Genomic DNA, 18,250 nt, shown 5'->3' with positions numbered 1-18,250 from the left:
CTTAACAAATTGGCACTTGCTCCACAGAACTGAGGTTCTTTGGTACAAGATTATTAACGTTTATTTAAGTCGTGATTTTCCAGAAACCAAAATGTGAACTTAGGCAAACAGTTATTCATTACATGTACAGCATAATGAGTTAACTTATTTTGAACCCCTGACACAAAGGAAGGGGGTTATAAGTTTGACGTGTATGTGTTACTGTGTATCTGTGTGTCTGGCACTCTAGCGCCTAAACGGATGGACCGATATTGAAAAAAAAAATGTTTGAAAGGAGAATTGATCGAGCATGTTCTTAGCTAGGCTGCATCTTTAAATGACATTAATTAACGAAGATGTTTATTAAAAACCTCTAAAAGATTTTTCTCGATTTTTACAGTGAAAACATAGTTACAATTTTAAAAATTTAATACCAAAATGAAGACAATTTTTTCCGCGTCTGATAAAATGTGTTTGGAACTTTCATGTTTCATAGAATTCGAGTTATAACCTTTTTTTATAGCAGATTTTAATAACGGCTAAGCCTTTATTCACGCGATTGATAACCGAATTCATTGTTGGCCGACAAGGAAACAAAACGCAATGATTTAAAATGTTTACCTGTTGCCAGTTTCCAAAGCAAATAAAATACTTCACATTGATTTTTAATATTGTTCAGGATCTTAAAAGTATTTTCAATTTTCTCTCTTGATTCTAAAGTTACAACTCAGTCACGGGTTTTTAAAATTTTTAATTTTATCGCTGCTTGTCAATTCTTGGAATAACTTCCATTACAGCTTTTCTAGATACAAACTATTTGAAAACCAAACGGTTTTAAGACATGTAAGCGATCGGTATTGGATGTAACGATTTTTTTCTTTCTTATAGCGATGATTGAACTTTTAATTATGGACACATAACTAAACAAGCTAAAATGTGAACACGTGCATTTCAATTAGTGAATTATTCCGACGAAATTTAATTTACGAAGAAACATCATTTATTCGCAGAATAAAAGAAACAAAGCAATCTAATTATAGTATACTAGCAAACATCCCAGCGTCGTCTGTGCCAGTAAAAATATGAAGAAACAATTTATATTCCTTTTTTTTCATATATTTTTATTTTTATTTTTGTCCTGCGGTTTCACCCGTGTTAATAAGAATACGATGTATTAAAAAACTATTTTAAATACATCACGTTGTGAAATATATATATATATATATATATATATATATATATATATATATATATATATATATATATATATATATATATATATATATATATATATATATAGTAAAATGTTCCACACCCTTATCCACATCGATGATAAATAAGAAAATCTTTTTCTTTCTCTCAATTAAAATTAATTCAAAATCCTTGATTTATAAATTCATGAATTTTTGAATGAGCCGGGTAATAAATTCTGATAACATTCCCACCCGCTGCCGATTTCTAACACGAGACCCTCGGGTTGCTGGCCCAGGGCTTTACCGACTGTGCTATTCGGACAACAACAGTTAGAGATAAATAATTCATTATCTTTATGATTGATGTAATTTCAATTCCTTCCTATTAGTCATAGCGTGATGTTATATAGCCTATATCCCTTCTCAATAAATGGACTATTCGAAACTAAAATAATTTTATATTCGAACCAGTTCCTGAGATTAACGCGTTCAAAAAAAAAAAAAAAAAAAAAAAAAAACGAACTCTTCAGCATTATATTATTAGCATGGATTTGTCGATCAATATGTATTTCCCTTGTTACAACCCAAATGGAATAAGTTTACTGCGAAAAAATTTTGCAGCAGTATTCTGAAAAAGGTTATCTGATATTTACATAAGAGTTTTGAATTATTACAGGTTTTACACATATAATTCAAATCATCTGTACGTGACCAGCTATTTGCTGATGTCGACTGATAAAAGGCATACCGGTGAATAAGGATTGATTTATATAGTTTTTATGAAATAATACATGCAAAAAGAAATTCAAGATGTATCAATTACGGAAAAGTGCAAAGTATTAGCTAAAAATGTCGACATAGTCGAATCCATAAAAATCGATCGTTGCATAAAAATATTAATAATACACGCTTACAACTTGGATATTTATGTAAAAAGGTTTCTAAGAGTAAAAACATAAGCTACATATTTTGAAATTAAAACGAGCTTATGTGTGCCTCACATGACTTCCTTTTACTTCAAGTTAATGTAATTTTTCCATTATTGGTAATTTTAATGTCATTCAATTGTTTACTCTCTAAATATTATGATTTGGATGATTTGACGGATTCTGATGACGGAGAAGAAACTGAAGAAGAGGAAGCATCTGCATAAAATCTTAGTTCTTTCGTTTTTTAATTCAATTTCCCTTTTGTGATAATGTTCATAATTTTGCATTCATCTTGCATGTGCCAGTAAAAATTTCTAAATTTCTAAATATCACCAACAGTGGCCAAATTGAAACCAGATTTAAAAAAAAAATATTTTAAAAAATTGCCAAATTTGGCGACAAAAAGACTGGCAATATGTCGCCAAGAGTCCGCCAAATTGTAACACCACTTGAGTTAACATCGAAATTAGCAATGACCCCCCCCCCCCCAAAGAAGGGCAAAAGACCCCCTTAGAAATACTGGACGCAACCAAAAGGAGAGGTGCACAACTAGACCCCACTAGGAGTCTCCATACCGAATTTTAACTTTCTAGGACATACTGTTCTCGAGTCATGCGACATACATACGCACATTCGCACATCCGCACATACGAACATACGCACATCCGTACATCCGCACATACGCACATACATAAATGCGTACATACAGACATCACGAGAAAACTTGTTGTAACTAACTCGGGAACCGTCAAAATGGATATTTCGCGTGTCTATACGTTCTTAGGCACTTATCCACGAGTGGTCGAGTCGAAAAAAAAAAACTCAACATTCATTCGGGGGTGAGTAAAATGGAAATAAATGTCGATTTTTGAGTGAAAATTTTTTCGCCAATACAATACTTCCTTTTTGTAAAACGAAGTAAAAAAATGAAATTATCCTTTTTTGTTTATTTTACGGGTTTTGTTACATAAGACCGCAAAATCGCGCTAAAATATATGACGTGTTTAACTGCCTTTTGGGTCGATTTTCATTAGAAATATTTTTAAAATATAGTATTTTTTAAAATATAGTACTTGTGTATTTTTCTTTTGCTTTTGGTTTGTTATTTTTTTGTAAATTATATTTTGATTATTTTTTTAAACATTTTTTTTTTTCAAAAAAATACGTTATAGTTAAAAATGATAATTTTTATTTATGTTTTCTTATTTTAACAATTTCAAATTTCATATTATACATACTAATTTTTTTGCCTCACTTGTAAGATGGGCGAACTTTTATGTGTTCCTATATTTGCTTTTCTTATTAATTAAATAATAACTGTGACTGAAAATGGGTCTGGTTTATGACAAAACCTCTAGTAAAAGCTTTTCAAAAATTGTAGAAATTAAACAGAAACATGAAAGTAAGACTAAGCACTTTTTTTACGTAATTATCATTAATGAATAATTATAGAAAAATAAATGTTACTAGTTGCAATTAGATATGCTTAATATAAAAGAATATTTTGTTCTTTACATTTTTTATCTGTAAGGCGTATATTTTAATTACATTTTTGCTTTTAATTTTATGTGGATAATTATAAACAGGACACGAAATTTTAATTTTGTTTTTTACGTTTAATCTTTTATATTAAGCTTATTTGAGATTTATCCACCAATTCGAATTGTTAAAAAAAATCCTTTAAGATTGCCCAGAAAGCTGCACTCAGTGATCGCCATGTCTGCTAAATGCAGTACACGCAACCACGGGCTACCGGAAATAAAGAAAACTAGAAAAGCGCATGTGTGACTTTTTGTCACACGAAAAACAACTGATATGTCACATCCGTTACACAAAAAGGTAGAATTTCAAAGCCCTCAAATAAAAAGTTTTATTTCAAAAAGTTGCTGTAGGTTGAATTGAATAAAAGTTGCCCATTTTAGAGTTTTTTTGACTTTAACAAAAACAAAATAAAATAATGCGTATGAAGTAAGCAAAATCATTTTACACAACCTAAAAGAATGTGACAGTTTCAAAATTAGATGAGTTTCAGTTAAGAGTAGGGAAAAAATACATTTTGAACTGTATGCTTTAACCTTTACTCCTTTTTTCATAACAAAAAATCCTCTTAAAATCTTTGTGACGTGACTAAAATCTAAACAATAAGGTTACACTAAACAAGTAAATTTTTTTCTCGACAAAGAACGTATAAAAACGCAGAACTAAGAAAAAGAGAATGTAGTTAGAAAGGATATAGTTTGCGAAGTTTGAGTCCATTTTAAGCAGTTGTTTTCTTTAGATCAGATGGAACTTTTCAAATACTAATTTTTTTCAAACCTACTATAGAGAAAAATACTATTAAGCGATATTCCAAATGAAGTTTCATGTAATGCAGTCTTACCAGTAAGTGCACAAGTAAGCCCAATTTAAATTTAAACTGATACTAATATACGTTTTATTGATGTATGTATGCAATGGCATTAGGAAATCAAAATATGCTAAATTAAGTAACATCAGATAGTTCTATTGTTTATAAATTTTGGCAAAAAAAAAAAAAAAAAAACCTACTGCGTAATAGTAGCGTAGATCTACATCAGTAACTAGTCTAGATCTACATCAGTAACTAGTGCAGATTTAAAAATCAGGTAACAACTTGTCAGATTTCGGTGATCTTCGAAGGTTTATGTCATTCAAGGGGGGGGGAAGGAGAATGAAATAGGAATGTTTGAATATAGATTTTGCGCTTGTAAAGTTGAAATGTACATTCCGTGAATCATCGCCATTTTTTATTTATTTATTTATGTATTGTTTTTTTAAAGTGTGAAATTCCGCGAAATATCTGTCTCGCGGATAATCGAAATTTTACTGCATTACATAAGGAAACGGTCGGTTTCCGCTTCAAGTTCACTCACCAGCTCTCCATGGTCAAACTAAGGCCCCTATATATACGAGACGACAAATCAGCTTAAGATCAACCATTTTGGATAGGAGAGCGTGTTTGAGTGGTTGTCCGTTCTGGCAAGCTATCACGTTTGGCGATTTTTCACGGCGAGCAATTATTAGCGGCACCTGAATTGTTTATTAAATAAAATATTACTTTTGGTCAATTTGGCAGAAGCCCGAAACTTTACTCTGGTAACCCTAGCTCCGTAACAATGAAAAGTCCGATCCAAAATGGCTAAACTTAAGCTGATGCATCGGTCTGTATATATAGCGGCTCTAGGTCAAGATTTGCAGTTTTTCGAACTCCGGAGATTAGTCGAGCTGAGAGAACACCCTGCGAAATAAATACATGAATCAATAGGGTCGTTATGCAGGATCATAACATTTAAAACATAAATTACAATCCAAAAGTATTTATATGAGAGTTGGTGGCTTGATCGCAATGGCTCCGGGTTCGTAACTAGTAAGTTCCGGGTTAGATCCCATCAGGTCAAAGATCCTCCGTGTAGACAAATATGTCATGGTCATAAAGCCCTCCACGTGAAGCAATATCTCTGCAAATGCTGGGTCAGTAGTTATTAAGTTTTTGGTTTGGTTCACACCTTCGAAATGGTGATAAATGAGGTTTCCATTCATCGTGTGGTATCTTAGCCAATTTAGACTTACACATAATGGTGCTCGTAAAAACGGAAGCCGTCCCACGATGCTTTCAATCGACTGGCAATTGCTACTCGGGCTCGGTTTACCGAGTGGTATAAGACAACAAAAACAACTTATATGTATGAACTTAGCAAAGCAGGTCAACAAATGCTATCACTTAGTTTCATTCAGAGTCACAACTGCACTGCGAAAACTCTTCCTGTATCAATAGTGAAAAAAATTCATTGATGTTGGCACACTGTAAAAACAAGTTCAAAAACGACGAAACAGTAGTCAAATTTGAACATATCGCAGAGTCAAAATGGCTCCGAACATGTGGTATTCAAATTTGAAACATTCATATACTCATTAAATACTCAAATCAACTCATGTGTTAAAAATGTGCTCATTTTTAAGGTGTTTGTGCTCCTCTTTGAATATGTAATAATTTCAAAATTGAGTATTAACCGAAGTTATGTACTCATTTTTGAAAATGAAATAATTCAGCACCCTATTCGAAAACATGGGTACTCATAGTTGAAACAAAAGGATTCAAGAAAAATTTAAAAGCATGAACGTACTCATTTTTGAAAACTTCATTTTTCTCAGTGCAGTGGTTTTTACCGTAAAACCCTATTCAACAATGCAATTTTACAGTAAAAAAGAGCAAGAAGACTGAGTCTAGTTGCATTGAACACAAAACTCGAGATATAAAAAGCGGATATTGAACCAATCTACTCAATGTTACGAGAAATGTGCGTTAGTAGTAGTCAAATGATGACTTTCAGATCAAATGTGGTGTTTTGAAACTAAAGGTTCAAGTTGGGGAGCATTCCATCCAGACCCAAGAGGTTGCTCAAACCGCTGGATCTTTGTCCCGAGGGACATCACCTTATCTCAGAAAGAAAATAATCTTTCACTGAGATAAACTCCTACTTTATAATTTTATTTTTCAAAGTTGATAATAGTGTTACACAAAACAGTATTACAGTAACCCCCTGATTATCCATAATTTATTAGCGAGTTAATCATAAATCAGAAACATGTATTTTCTCTATGAAAAACTAATATCAAAAACTTTTTTTTGTCTAAAATTTAAATTTAAACTTGTTTGATTTTTGGTTTAAATATTTATAGATTTTTTGTGCTATTTCACATACTTACATTTATTCTTTATTGATGTTAAGTTCTCTTGTACGAAACTACAAGCATTGTTACTGTATTGTATGTATTTTTAGTTTTGAAGAAAGTTTTGTGTATCAATACAGTCTCGTTTTCGAGAAAAATCAATTTTACCTTATTTGACGCCGCTCATTTAAACCTTTTTGTGGTTTATCCACAATTTTTATTATGTGTGACATTTGTGTCATCCAATACTGCGGATAATAAAGAGTTTACTGAATTATATATTCATAACTTTTTTTTTTTTTTGCTGATCAAAGATCAGTTTTTATATTTTAGTGTATAAAGTTTATATCAATAATACATAAATAGTCTTACTATTATACAACATATATTTTTTTTTTTTGCTGATCAAAGATCAGTTTTTTATATTTTAATGTATAAAGTTTATATCATTAATACATAAATAGTCTTACTATATTATACAACATATATAACTTTTTTTTTTGCTGATCAAAGAACATATTTTATATTTTGATGTACAAAGTTCATATCAATGATACATAAATAGCCTTATTATTATACAACACCTTTTTTTTTTGCTGATCAAAGAACAGTTTTTATATTTTGATGTACAAAGTTCATATCAATGATACATAAATAACCTTATTATTATACAACACATTTTTTTTTGATGATCAAAGAACAGTTTTTATATTTTGATGGACAAAGTCTATATAAATGACATAAATAGCTTTAATATATATATACATATATCATCATCATTTTTTGTTTGTTCTAAAATCATTTTTTATACTTTGATGCACAGTGCTTTTTAAAAGACAAATAATTAGGCTTGTTACAACACTAACGTTTCTGTTCAAAGATCAGTTTTTATATTTTTATGAACAAAGTTTAAACAAATGACTATAAAATACCATTATTTTACAACAATAACTTTTTCTGTTCAATGATCAGTTTTTCTATTTTTATATAAAATTTTTCCAAGCATTATTGATGTGTTATTTCATATCAGTGACTTGTTAAATTTTTCCAAATAGTATACATTTTTAATTTTTGAGGTATTACAAATGTTTAATAAAACTGAATTTTTTAAATTATTGTGAAAAATTTTTATATTTTAATACATGGTCATAGCAGCTCATTATCACTGTTGTTTTCCAAAGAAGGTATAAGAAAATGACCGTACGGTAAACCATTGATTCCATCATTAAACAGATATTTTTTGTCATAAAAACATGACAATCCTAATTTGTTTTGAACAACCGTTTCAATGTTATGATTTTTTACGCTTATGTTTTGTTGGTTATGTCTTAAAAAAAGATTTTTATCCAATACTTCTTTGTATAAATCAGAATTAAAATTTTCAGTATATGATTTTGTTATACCTTTGGCTGTTTTCTTTGATCCATTGCTATAAACTAGTGAATACATTTTACATTTTAACCCAATAAATTATTTTATAGGATCAGTGGATTCATGTTTTAACGCTCCTAATCGACCAGAATTTTCTGAGTTGAACAAGTAATGATCTTTTGGAAAATTACTAGAATCTATTATGGGCTTAAATATTGTTTGTAAATCTTCAAAAACATGAGGCGCAACTATTTCCAAGTAGAAACTATCTGTATCTGTATAAAGCAAAGAACAGTTTTCTTTGTAATATTTTTTAAAGTATTTATAATACATTCTGAAAAGGTGCAATTTACTAAGTTCAAGAACAGTAAAGCCTAAAAAATTTGGCTCGTTAAGATGTAAAGTTTTTTGTTTCATTTTAAATAAAACAAAGTTATCATTAATTATTTCAAAGTGTTCTAATAATGGATTGGACAGTTTTTTTTTACACTGATGTACATTGAATGTACCTTCAACGTTAATTCTGTTTCTAGGATTTTGTAACGTTTTCCCAAAAAATGCGTTGTTTATTAGTTTAAACACCGATTTTTCAAATTTGTATTTGGATTTAAGTCTTTCATTGTTGTTAAACTCGATATAAGGTTTTAGCCATGGTTCTTGTTTAAAAGCTAATATTCTATGAATTTTTTTTTTAAATTAAACCATTTTTTAAATAGAATTTTAAATTTTGATAGTGAATTACATAGTTTTTTTTTTCATAAAAGTTAGGAGTTAATTTTCGATTTTGTTTTGTAAGTGTGAAACCTCCACTTTTCAACAACTTTTTTTGATAATTGGAAAGCATGTCATAGTTTATAGTTATGTGATCAGGAGCAAGAGGCCAGTCCTGAGTTATTTGAGCTTCATTCGAATAAGTAATATCCACCTCCAAGATATAGCCTACTTCAGAAGTTGAAATCGTGTTTAAAACATTGAATTTTTTAATTTCATTATCAGATAACCATTTGAATGCTCCAATTGGTAGATATTGACTCATAGAATGACCATATAAGTTGTTAGCATCTAGAGCTAAAATATATGATTCTTTTTCATTTTTGTTATAAGTTTCTGGAATGTATCTATTATTTGCACATGCGTATCTCTTTCCTAAAAAACATATACCTCCTCTAATACTGTTTTCTATCCATATATACATATTAACATCTGCAAAAAGTTCTAGTTCTGCTTTAGTAAATTTTAAACCTGCGTTCCATGTGAAATCGGCAAGACTTATAAAATGAAATATGTCTAACCCATAACACAAAAAACACTTCCGGCGAAAAAAAGAGACGCATTCTGCTAAAAGCAGAACATCTAATTCTTGATATAACTTTAAATAATCAGAAAAAAATTTGCAATTAAATGTTCTAAATACTAATAAAGCAAATTCATAATCTTCGTCAGCAATTGGTTTATTTGTTAATTTGTTGAAAAATTCGTGTTTCGGAGGAAGTCCTGGTTTTTTTAATATTTCTGGATTTGAAAAATATGAATATGGAAATACACCTTTTCTTTTTAATAAAAATCTGTTTTTTTCATTCGCATAGTAGGAATTAAAAATCTTAAAATCATGGTTTGAATTATTGAGATTTTCAACAAGTGTAGCTAACGATGGGTTTAAAAATTGCATACTATCTATAAATTTAATTTCATCAATTTGAGAGGTAGTAAATTTTTGTGTATTTACTGGAATGATGCGAATAGATTTTCCATATTTTCCACTTAGATGTTTTAATATCAAGTGTGAGTCATATCCTTTAAGGTTGTGAAATATTACCGGAATGAAATATCGAATTCTATAATTTAAATTGCAATGATTATGAGCAAATCCGCGAAATATACCAGTAAAATGACAATGATCTCTGACAACTTTATCTGTTTCTGTAAAAATCTTATCACATATGTGACATTTAGAGTTCTTATGAAAATTGGATTCTGATAATGGAACGACTAACTTCATTTTTTTAAGTAAAGTTTTGCAAAGTTTTTTTAAGACCCCAAGAAAATTTTCTACGGCATTTTCACCACAATAATATTTTTTGAAAACAATAGAATCATGTTGATCCAAACATAATATGCTATAGCTATATGCCACATGTTCCTCAGTAGGTGTGGTGAAACTTTTAGATGTAGAAGGGTAACAAGTGGAGACTGGTTTAACCATACATTCAAAATCAGAAAATATAACATATGGATGATAAACCATTTTATCAAATCTATCAAATCTGATATATTTTTTATCTTCTGGTGGCATTACAATTTTTTGTGACTCATTTTTGAAACAAAGTTTTTGATGTAGTAATAATGTTTGTTTCCTCTGAAATCCTGCCAAACAGTTGAAACAAAATTTATTGATACCTTTTTTTGTTTTCATAAGACTATTAAATCGTCGTATCACAAAAAAATGATTTTTGTACAGTAACAAATTTACCAGTTTTCCAGCTCTTTTGCTTACATAATAAGGAAATATTTCATTTTCATAACCATATACATTAATTTGTACTTTATTTTTTTTTTCAAATTTTTGAATTTGATCTATTTTTACAGGAAATTCTAAAAAATTATAATCAAATCGTGAAAAATATTTCTTATAATTTTTTGCTCTATTGGAGTTAATAATTGAAGGATAAATCGAAGCTATAACAGAGTATAAAAAACAACGGTTGCCTTCACATTTGATGTTTAATAAAGCACGTTTACGTTTTAAATAAGATGCTAATTTTATGTTTTCACACCCACCAAAGAGCCCTGAGTAGTTTCCTTTGTGCACATCTAAATAAAGAATATGTTTGATAATCCATCTACTTCCATTTGATACAAAGTTTTCAATGTCTAATTTTATTTTTCTAAACGCCGAATCTATTGCACTGTAAATTTGGTATCTACTCAAAATACGCTCAGCACGAGAACAAAAGTAAAAAGTTTGTGAAACTTCTTCCCCTTCAATTAATTTTGAAAAAACAATGTTCAAACAAATAATAATTCTTATTCTCAAAGATACTGAGCTATTAAGCAAGTTAAATATGCTCACTCTTGCATCTCTGTGCAAGCTATCAATGTCATAATAATTAGTAACTTGAGCTCTTACACTTCGGATATATCCTCTAAATGCTGATCGGATAGTATTAAATTTATAGTGATTGTTATTTTCAATCATTACTCGCTTTGAAACACATAGTAGTAATAACTTTGTAATAATTATTAACTTGTGTTTTCGCTCCTAAATGATAGTCTGAAACTCTACCATTCACTGGATTACATAGTAGTAATAACTTTAATAATTATTAACTAGTGATCTCATTATAATGGTATTCATGATCACACATTTAGGTTTAAAAAGAATTTAGAAAAAAAGAAAAAAACATTATTACTGATTTTTTACATACTCTGTCCACACTTCAACTGCTTTTTTTTAAGGTTAGTAATTGGTTCAGATTTATGTTAAAACGTTTTTTATCTCCTCAGTTAAAAAATTATCAAATCTCCGACTGTTACACATTTTTTGGAACAATGAAGAGATAACGAATAAATATTTCAGAGAAACAAACTTATTACCGATTCTTAATCAACTGAAAAAAATAACAAGTCACTGAGTGTTACATATTTTGGTTAGTTACAATAAAAAGATAACTGTACAAATTTCAAAAAAAAAAAATCATTACTGATTTTTTACGTACTCTGTCAACACTTCAACTGCTTTTTTTAATGTTGGTAATTGGTCCAGATTCATATTAAAACGGTGTTTTATCTCACCCGTTGGTAATGACTTCGAAAATGCCAAGTAGTAACTATGTCTGTATTCTTTTATTTCAATTGCAGTGTTTTTACCCCGGTAAATACTATAACTTTCTATATTTTTTCCTGATGTTGATGATGTTGGGGACAAGTTTAGATCGTAATGCTTTTGTTTTTTTTTTACACCCTCATCAACTCTTAGAGGAGAGAATTCGTCCTCCTCTTCGCTTTGAAGAGGTTCTGGACGCTTTCCAGTCTTTACTCGTTTAGCTTCTAGTCAAAAGAAATGTTTAAAAAAAAACTTTAAATTTTTTGTTAAGTTAAATGTAAAGAGATTTAGTACAATAAAAGAAAAGTAATCTCACCTCTTGAAGCCATTCTTCTTACGTTGTAAAAGTCTTCTTAAGTAAAGAAGGTTCTACTGAGAATGATCATTGCTCAGAGGTTTATATACCGAAATACCTATTTTTTATAATTACATCTATTATGAGCTTTAATGATTTCACCACTTTAAAGCAAGACCGCTTGTGTGTGTGTATACTAGTGACCTTAAAACATAATCTACCTTCATAACAAAAACTTTTGTGAAAACTTTCATATACGAAATGGTTTGGTAGTCATTACCCTGAAATGAAGGTCAAATGAATAAATTTGATTAATTTTTTGATTTATTACTATGATCATTAACGATTGCACCATTTTAAAGCAAGACAACGTGTGTGTGTCTATACTATCGACCTTAAAACATAATCTATCTTTATAACAAAAACTTTTGTTAAAACGTATTCTTCGATATGGTTTGGTAGTTATTACCTTGAAATGAAGGACAAGAGAATATATTAGTTTAATCTTTTTATTTTGTATTCGAGTTACATAAAACAGGATTAGTTTTACAATGTGTGAAGAGTTTCCACAAGTTCATCAGGTGATAATATCTTAAAATAACCAAATATTAATTTTGAAGAATTAGGAATGTCCATGTTTGTTTCTCGTGCTGTTAAAATACAGTCCAACAGATGAGTAAATAATGTTTTGTTTGGTCCGAATACTTGAAATCTTTCTTGTACATCACGTCTGTGCAATTGACAGTATCCAAACCAATCATCCAGAGGGTCCTTGTGAATAAATTGAAAAATTTCAGAGTTGTTTAGAATTTTAAAATAAACCACCTTGTTTGAATCGTCACGTTGCAACGCATCTTTCACACATTCAACAATGTTATTGAATAGAGCTGGGTGAAGGTAAAAGTAATCTCTCGCTGAACAGCAGTTGCAGAGAATATAACCGTATTTCTCCATGGTTGATCTTCTTCCAAATTGATATCTTTATGATGATTCCTTATATTCTTTGTTCAGTGGTTGACAGTATTGAATGTAGAGGGGACGAGGAATCTTGATTAGCTTAAAATATCGTTGTGCAAAATTTTGAACAATTCGTTCATTTTGGCAAGTATTATTTGGGTGTAAGCGATTAATGGGTAATTTTCGACAAACATGCCACAGAAAATAAAGGCAGAACAACCCACATGATGAAGTGTATACATGTTGTAAAAGGTTATCGTTCCATTCTAAGCTTGATGAATTTTTATCGATAAATTTTTGAATATTATGTAATGGTGGAGTACCATATGAACAAAAAAAAAATACAGTTTGCGTTTTTTTCGAAATACATTGCTTGCCAGTGTTGTCCTTTACATTGGGAAGGGTCCGTATTAACAATAAAAGAGCGATGATGTTTCCTTCGATCTGGGAGCGTATCGCTTGCAAACACTCCACCAAAGTTTGATTTAATTTTTTTATCGCTCAGAGCTAATTTTATTAACGCAAAAGTATCCATGCTCATTTAAAAATCTGTAAAGACGTTTCGGCTTTTATCTATTTCAATGAGTGCTTGCATTTCCATATATGCAATTAAAGTAACTGTTTCCGGAAGATCGTCATCAAATTTAAGGTGAATTGATATATCACCGCTTCGAGTTATATTCGCAAAAGGGGAACTAGCTGAGTAATCTTGTGTGAGGTTAAAACAGTAAAAACACGAGTTTTCCATGTATGAATTACAAGAAATATTTGTTTTATGCTGTGTCATATCAGTGAATAAGCTTAAATAGTTTCTGGCGAATAAATTTTTCCCATAACTAGGAGTATATGGTGAGCTTGGAACTTGAATACCATTTTCAGTAAGAAATATATGATTCAACTTGTAATTTTTAAAATTAAAAGGATTTTTTTTTAAATCTCCGGTATAAGCAGAATTTGATACTAACCCTAAGATTATGCGTGAAGGAAGAGCACCATTGACTGCATTTGGTATAGTGATACTTTTTATCCCAGAACTTAATGTAAACGTTTTTATTTCGATTCGAGTAAACGGCATTTGGACAAGTGATTGTTCTAGTGCCTTTTCGTGAGCTACGAGAATGGAACTTGATATTTCACATTTTCTAACAAACAAACTTATATATTCAATTTGAATATGATAATCGCCTGCAGCCGCTAATAACCCAAATTCATTTTTAGCTTTTAACAACCGAATGCGGATTGAGGTTCCGTTTATTAATAATTTAGACTGAGTTCCTAAATCGGTATGAAGAATCCCACACATGTCAAACACTTTTCCATTTTTGACACGCTCCCATCTTTTTTTTAATCCTTCATTTTTTCCAGCTGCTACCAAACTTACATCATCAAATTCGCGAGCTGTGTCTTTTTCAAATAATCCTGCACTTAATAAATTCTTCTGAGAAGATTCTGGATGAAATAACATGCTTTGGATGTAAGCTTTGTAAGCATAATTGGTTTCTGAAGAAATCTGACGATCGTTAAGTGACACATGACATTCTGAAAACATTGTATTTAGGAGGTAATTAATTGGACCGCACCTATCTGTATCTTGAAAAGCTGTACCATCTGCTTTTAAAATTTTTGCTTGAACGTAAAGAAAAATATGAGAGGGATCATAGTAGCTTTCACCTAATCCGCATAAAAGGAATTCTATATTATTATTATGATCTGAAATCGATGCAACAGGATGAATTTCCACAAATGATGATCGATCTATTGCTAATTGTATGGGTGTAGATGTGAACAAATCTAATTCACTTTTAGTGCAATAACATTTTTCCATTTTCACAGATTTGCAAACACGTCTTTTGTGCAAGATTTCTTTCGTTTCATCTGTCGTTTTGGTGTACGTTTTTTTCTTTTAATGCCTCTGCCACCTCTCAATTTGCGGAGAATATCTTCTTTAATTTCATTTCTAGCTTGGCGGAATTGATTACGTGAGGCTTCACGAAAAGATGTACCTCGTGACATATCTTCCAACATGTTTCGACCTGATGTTAGTAAATGTTTTCCTAAATATTTGCTAGCCTTTATCATAATTGGCATTGCATACCTTTTTAAATTACTAAATAGACCATATCCTCTTTGTATGGGATAATTTGAGGCAAAATAGGGTCCTCTTCCTTCTTGTTGATTACAGTAGTAATCAATACATTCGTGAGGATCTAATCTTTGACCATGTGTCTCCATGACCAATAAAGTTATCTATAAAATTTAATTCCATTGTAAGCTCATTTTATGCAATTTTCTTTCGAAATGAAAGTACCATATTTGTTTTACCTGACAAAAATTTGATGGGAGTGCCACTACTTGTAACTAACTCAATCTCAATAACGTGAAAATAGTGTTTTTTTACCGGGAAATATAAAGGTACTGTAAATTGTTTCACAATTTGTTCTTTATATTCATTAGCAATGGGTATTATTTTTAAGATAGGTGCGGATACATCTCCCACTAATGAGGAAGAAACAATATCACAATAAACATAAACTTCAGTAATTCCAGCTCGTAATTCCAAAATGTAATCCGATTTATAACGTCCTTCTGTAAAAGTGTTTGTAAGAAATCCAAGCATATTTGAAAGTTTTTCGTTAAAAATGACTTTAGTATTTTCGGGAACAACCAATTCAACTTTTGAATCAAATAATTTTTTTAGAAAAATATGATGAAATTCTTTAAAAAAATCTTTAGGTTCTTGGTACATGCCACTTGGAAGGTTTAAATAAAATGTATTTGGTTTTTTACGATTAACTAAAAAACTTTCATATTCCATAATTTGAAATTTTTCTCCTTCAAATCGGTCAATTAACTCTGAATACTCAAATTCATTTTTACCTTGAATTATGTGAATTTCATTTTTAAGATTTAGTGCATCCATTAATTTGGGACATGAGTTACGTTTCATTGCGAGTTCTACATTTGATTGTAGTTGAAGAATCACCTTATTCTCATGCTTTTTAAAAAAAGCTAAATTATTTCTGGTTTCATAAATAATTTTCTCTGAAATTTGATCAAAAACATCTCTTTCTTCCATTTCACGAAGTAAGATTTCATGTCTTTTTTTCAATATTGGTTTTTTAACTGTAATTTTAATTTCTTGATTTTTAAACATTTCAACATTTGGAGGATTATATTTACGTGTTATTATGGTTGCTCCTCTGTCATATGCCGGTGTAATATCATCAATATTTGGATTGAGATTTAAAAGTCGTAAAAAATTATAACCTTTTTCAGCTGAAATATACAACTCACAATGAGGTTTTAAGGATATTTTTAATTTTGTGCTGTTCTCTATGAGTGAAAATGATATTATTGGAACTTTAGTAATAGCTCTGATATTAGCGGTTACACCCTGAACAAAATCCGAGAAGTTTTCATTATACAATGGAATGACAAATTCAGGTAATAACGTAGTATCTTCAACATCTTCGATGGTTTCTATAGTATAACTATCGTTGTAGTCAGGGTGAATGGTAAAATATTTCCCTGGCAAAGTAACTTCGGACAAACAACACTCCCAGTCACCAGTCAACGTTATTGGGTGAGCTAATTTGGTTTTAAAATGATCAGGAGTGTTATTTGGAAAATAATTCATGCTCGCATTTGAAGGTAACAAAATATGAAAATCATTCACTGATTGATCCATTATAAATCTTTCACAATCTGATCAGCTTGTATCCACGAGTTTTGAGAGCTTGGAAAGCCAACCCATTTAACAAACAGCTGACAATTTTTTCCCCTACCTCTTGTTCGAATTACTTTTTCAATTGCCCAAAATTCTTTCGATGATTTGTCTATTTTCTGCAATTCTTCGTTATAAAACCGCCCTTCAATTTCTTTAGAGTCAAAATCTTGTAGAACATAAGTAGCTGGGATTGTAGGATATCTTTTGTAAATGCGAAAAACTTCTTCCGTCCACCTCGGCAAATAGCCTTTGCGAAAAACTTTGCGAGCTTTCGATATTCTAACTACATCTCCTACTGCAAAACGGAATTGTGGTAGTGAACTGTAACTGTACAAACGTTTATATAGTTTTGGTTCATCGTCTACAGTTACTTTAAAAGGTGCAAATCCGTGAGCGCTGTGAATAGAATGATTATATGAATCAACTAATGCTGGTAAAACATCATAATATCTATAAGAGTTGCGAAAAGTAAAAACTTTGTATAATCTTTCTAAAAGTGTTCTATGAACACGTTCTAAAATTGCACATTTTGTTTCACTTTTTGTTGAATAGTGGTGAATATTATGTTTTTTTAACACCTCGTTAACATTTTTGTTATAAAATTCAGCTCCCTTATCTGTTTGAAGATTTTTGGGTTTTGTTTTTTTAAATAATTTTTGAAAAACTTGTGCTACTGTTTTTGCTTTTTTATTTTTAACAGGAAATACTCTTAAATATCTAGAGAATACATCGATAATTGTTAAAATGTAACGATAACCTTTGTTAAATCGAGATAACTTTTTCACATCAATTAAATCACTTTGCCATAATTCATTTATTCCATATGCAATTGTTTTGCATCTCTGAAATTTGTAACGAACTGGACGATGAAGTGTGTAAACGTCTTGTTTAGAAAGCCATTTCTGTACAATACTTTTATGCACTCCGCTTGCTTTAGACAATCGTTTTACCCCTCCGAAAGACCCTGGTTCTTTTGGATTGAAGTATAATTTTTTCAATCTGCCCAAGTTTGCCATTTTAATGGAGCTTTGTCTTCCTGAGATGAATGTGAGCTTGTCTCCTCAAATTCTGTCCATTTTGGCAAAGTGACTTTTAAATCTGATTCTTGGGCTCCATTTTTTTCAAGGTCTGGGATTACTTTTTCTACAGATGATTCAGAACTTGACCTTCTGAATGCAGGATTTGTATCTGTTAATGCCAATTGTTCACGCAGATTTGAATTTCCTATCCACTGAATTGGAATGTTACTTTTTAGTATAGCATCGAAAAAGGCATTAAATCCTCTAG

General features: G+C 30.4%; 3 protein-coding genes across 3 annotated transcripts; all 3 read right to left on the bottom strand.

The window, feature by feature from the left end:
* Positions 1-8,260: 8,260 nt before the first annotated feature.
* On the bottom strand, positions 8,261-10,406 carry LOC129224262 (uncharacterized). The gene is made up of 2 exons (XM_054858690.1): positions 8,966-10,406; positions 8,261-8,436 (listed from the first exon to the last, which is right to left on the bottom strand). The coding sequence occupies exons 1-2, from the start codon at positions 10,404-10,406 to the stop codon at positions 8,261-8,263; spliced, it is 1,617 nt and encodes a 538-aa protein (XP_054714665.1).
* A 3,371-nt stretch (positions 10,407-13,777) lies between these two features.
* LOC129224261 (uncharacterized protein F54H12.2-like) lies at positions 13,778-15,061 on the bottom strand. Its single transcript, XM_054858689.1, has one exon. The coding sequence runs from the start codon at positions 15,059-15,061 to the stop codon at positions 13,778-13,780; it is 1,284 nt and encodes a 427-aa protein (XP_054714664.1).
* A 1,862-nt stretch (positions 15,062-16,923) lies between these two features.
* Positions 16,924-17,770, bottom strand: LOC129224259 (uncharacterized). The gene is made up of 2 exons (XM_054858686.1): positions 17,763-17,770; positions 16,924-17,413 (listed from the first exon to the last, which is right to left on the bottom strand). Exons 1-2 carry the CDS (start codon positions 17,768-17,770, stop codon positions 16,924-16,926), a joined length of 498 nt encoding a protein of 165 aa, XP_054714661.1.
* Between the last annotated feature and the right edge of the window lie 480 nt (positions 17,771-18,250).

Source organism: Uloborus diversus, chromosome 6 (genome assembly GCF_026930045.1).
Source record: "Uloborus diversus isolate 005 chromosome 6, Udiv.v.3.1, whole genome shotgun sequence".
NCBI lineage: Eukaryota > Metazoa > Arthropoda > Arachnida > Araneae > Uloboridae > Uloborus > Uloborus diversus.
This window is presented reverse-complemented; position numbering and strand designations above follow the sequence as displayed.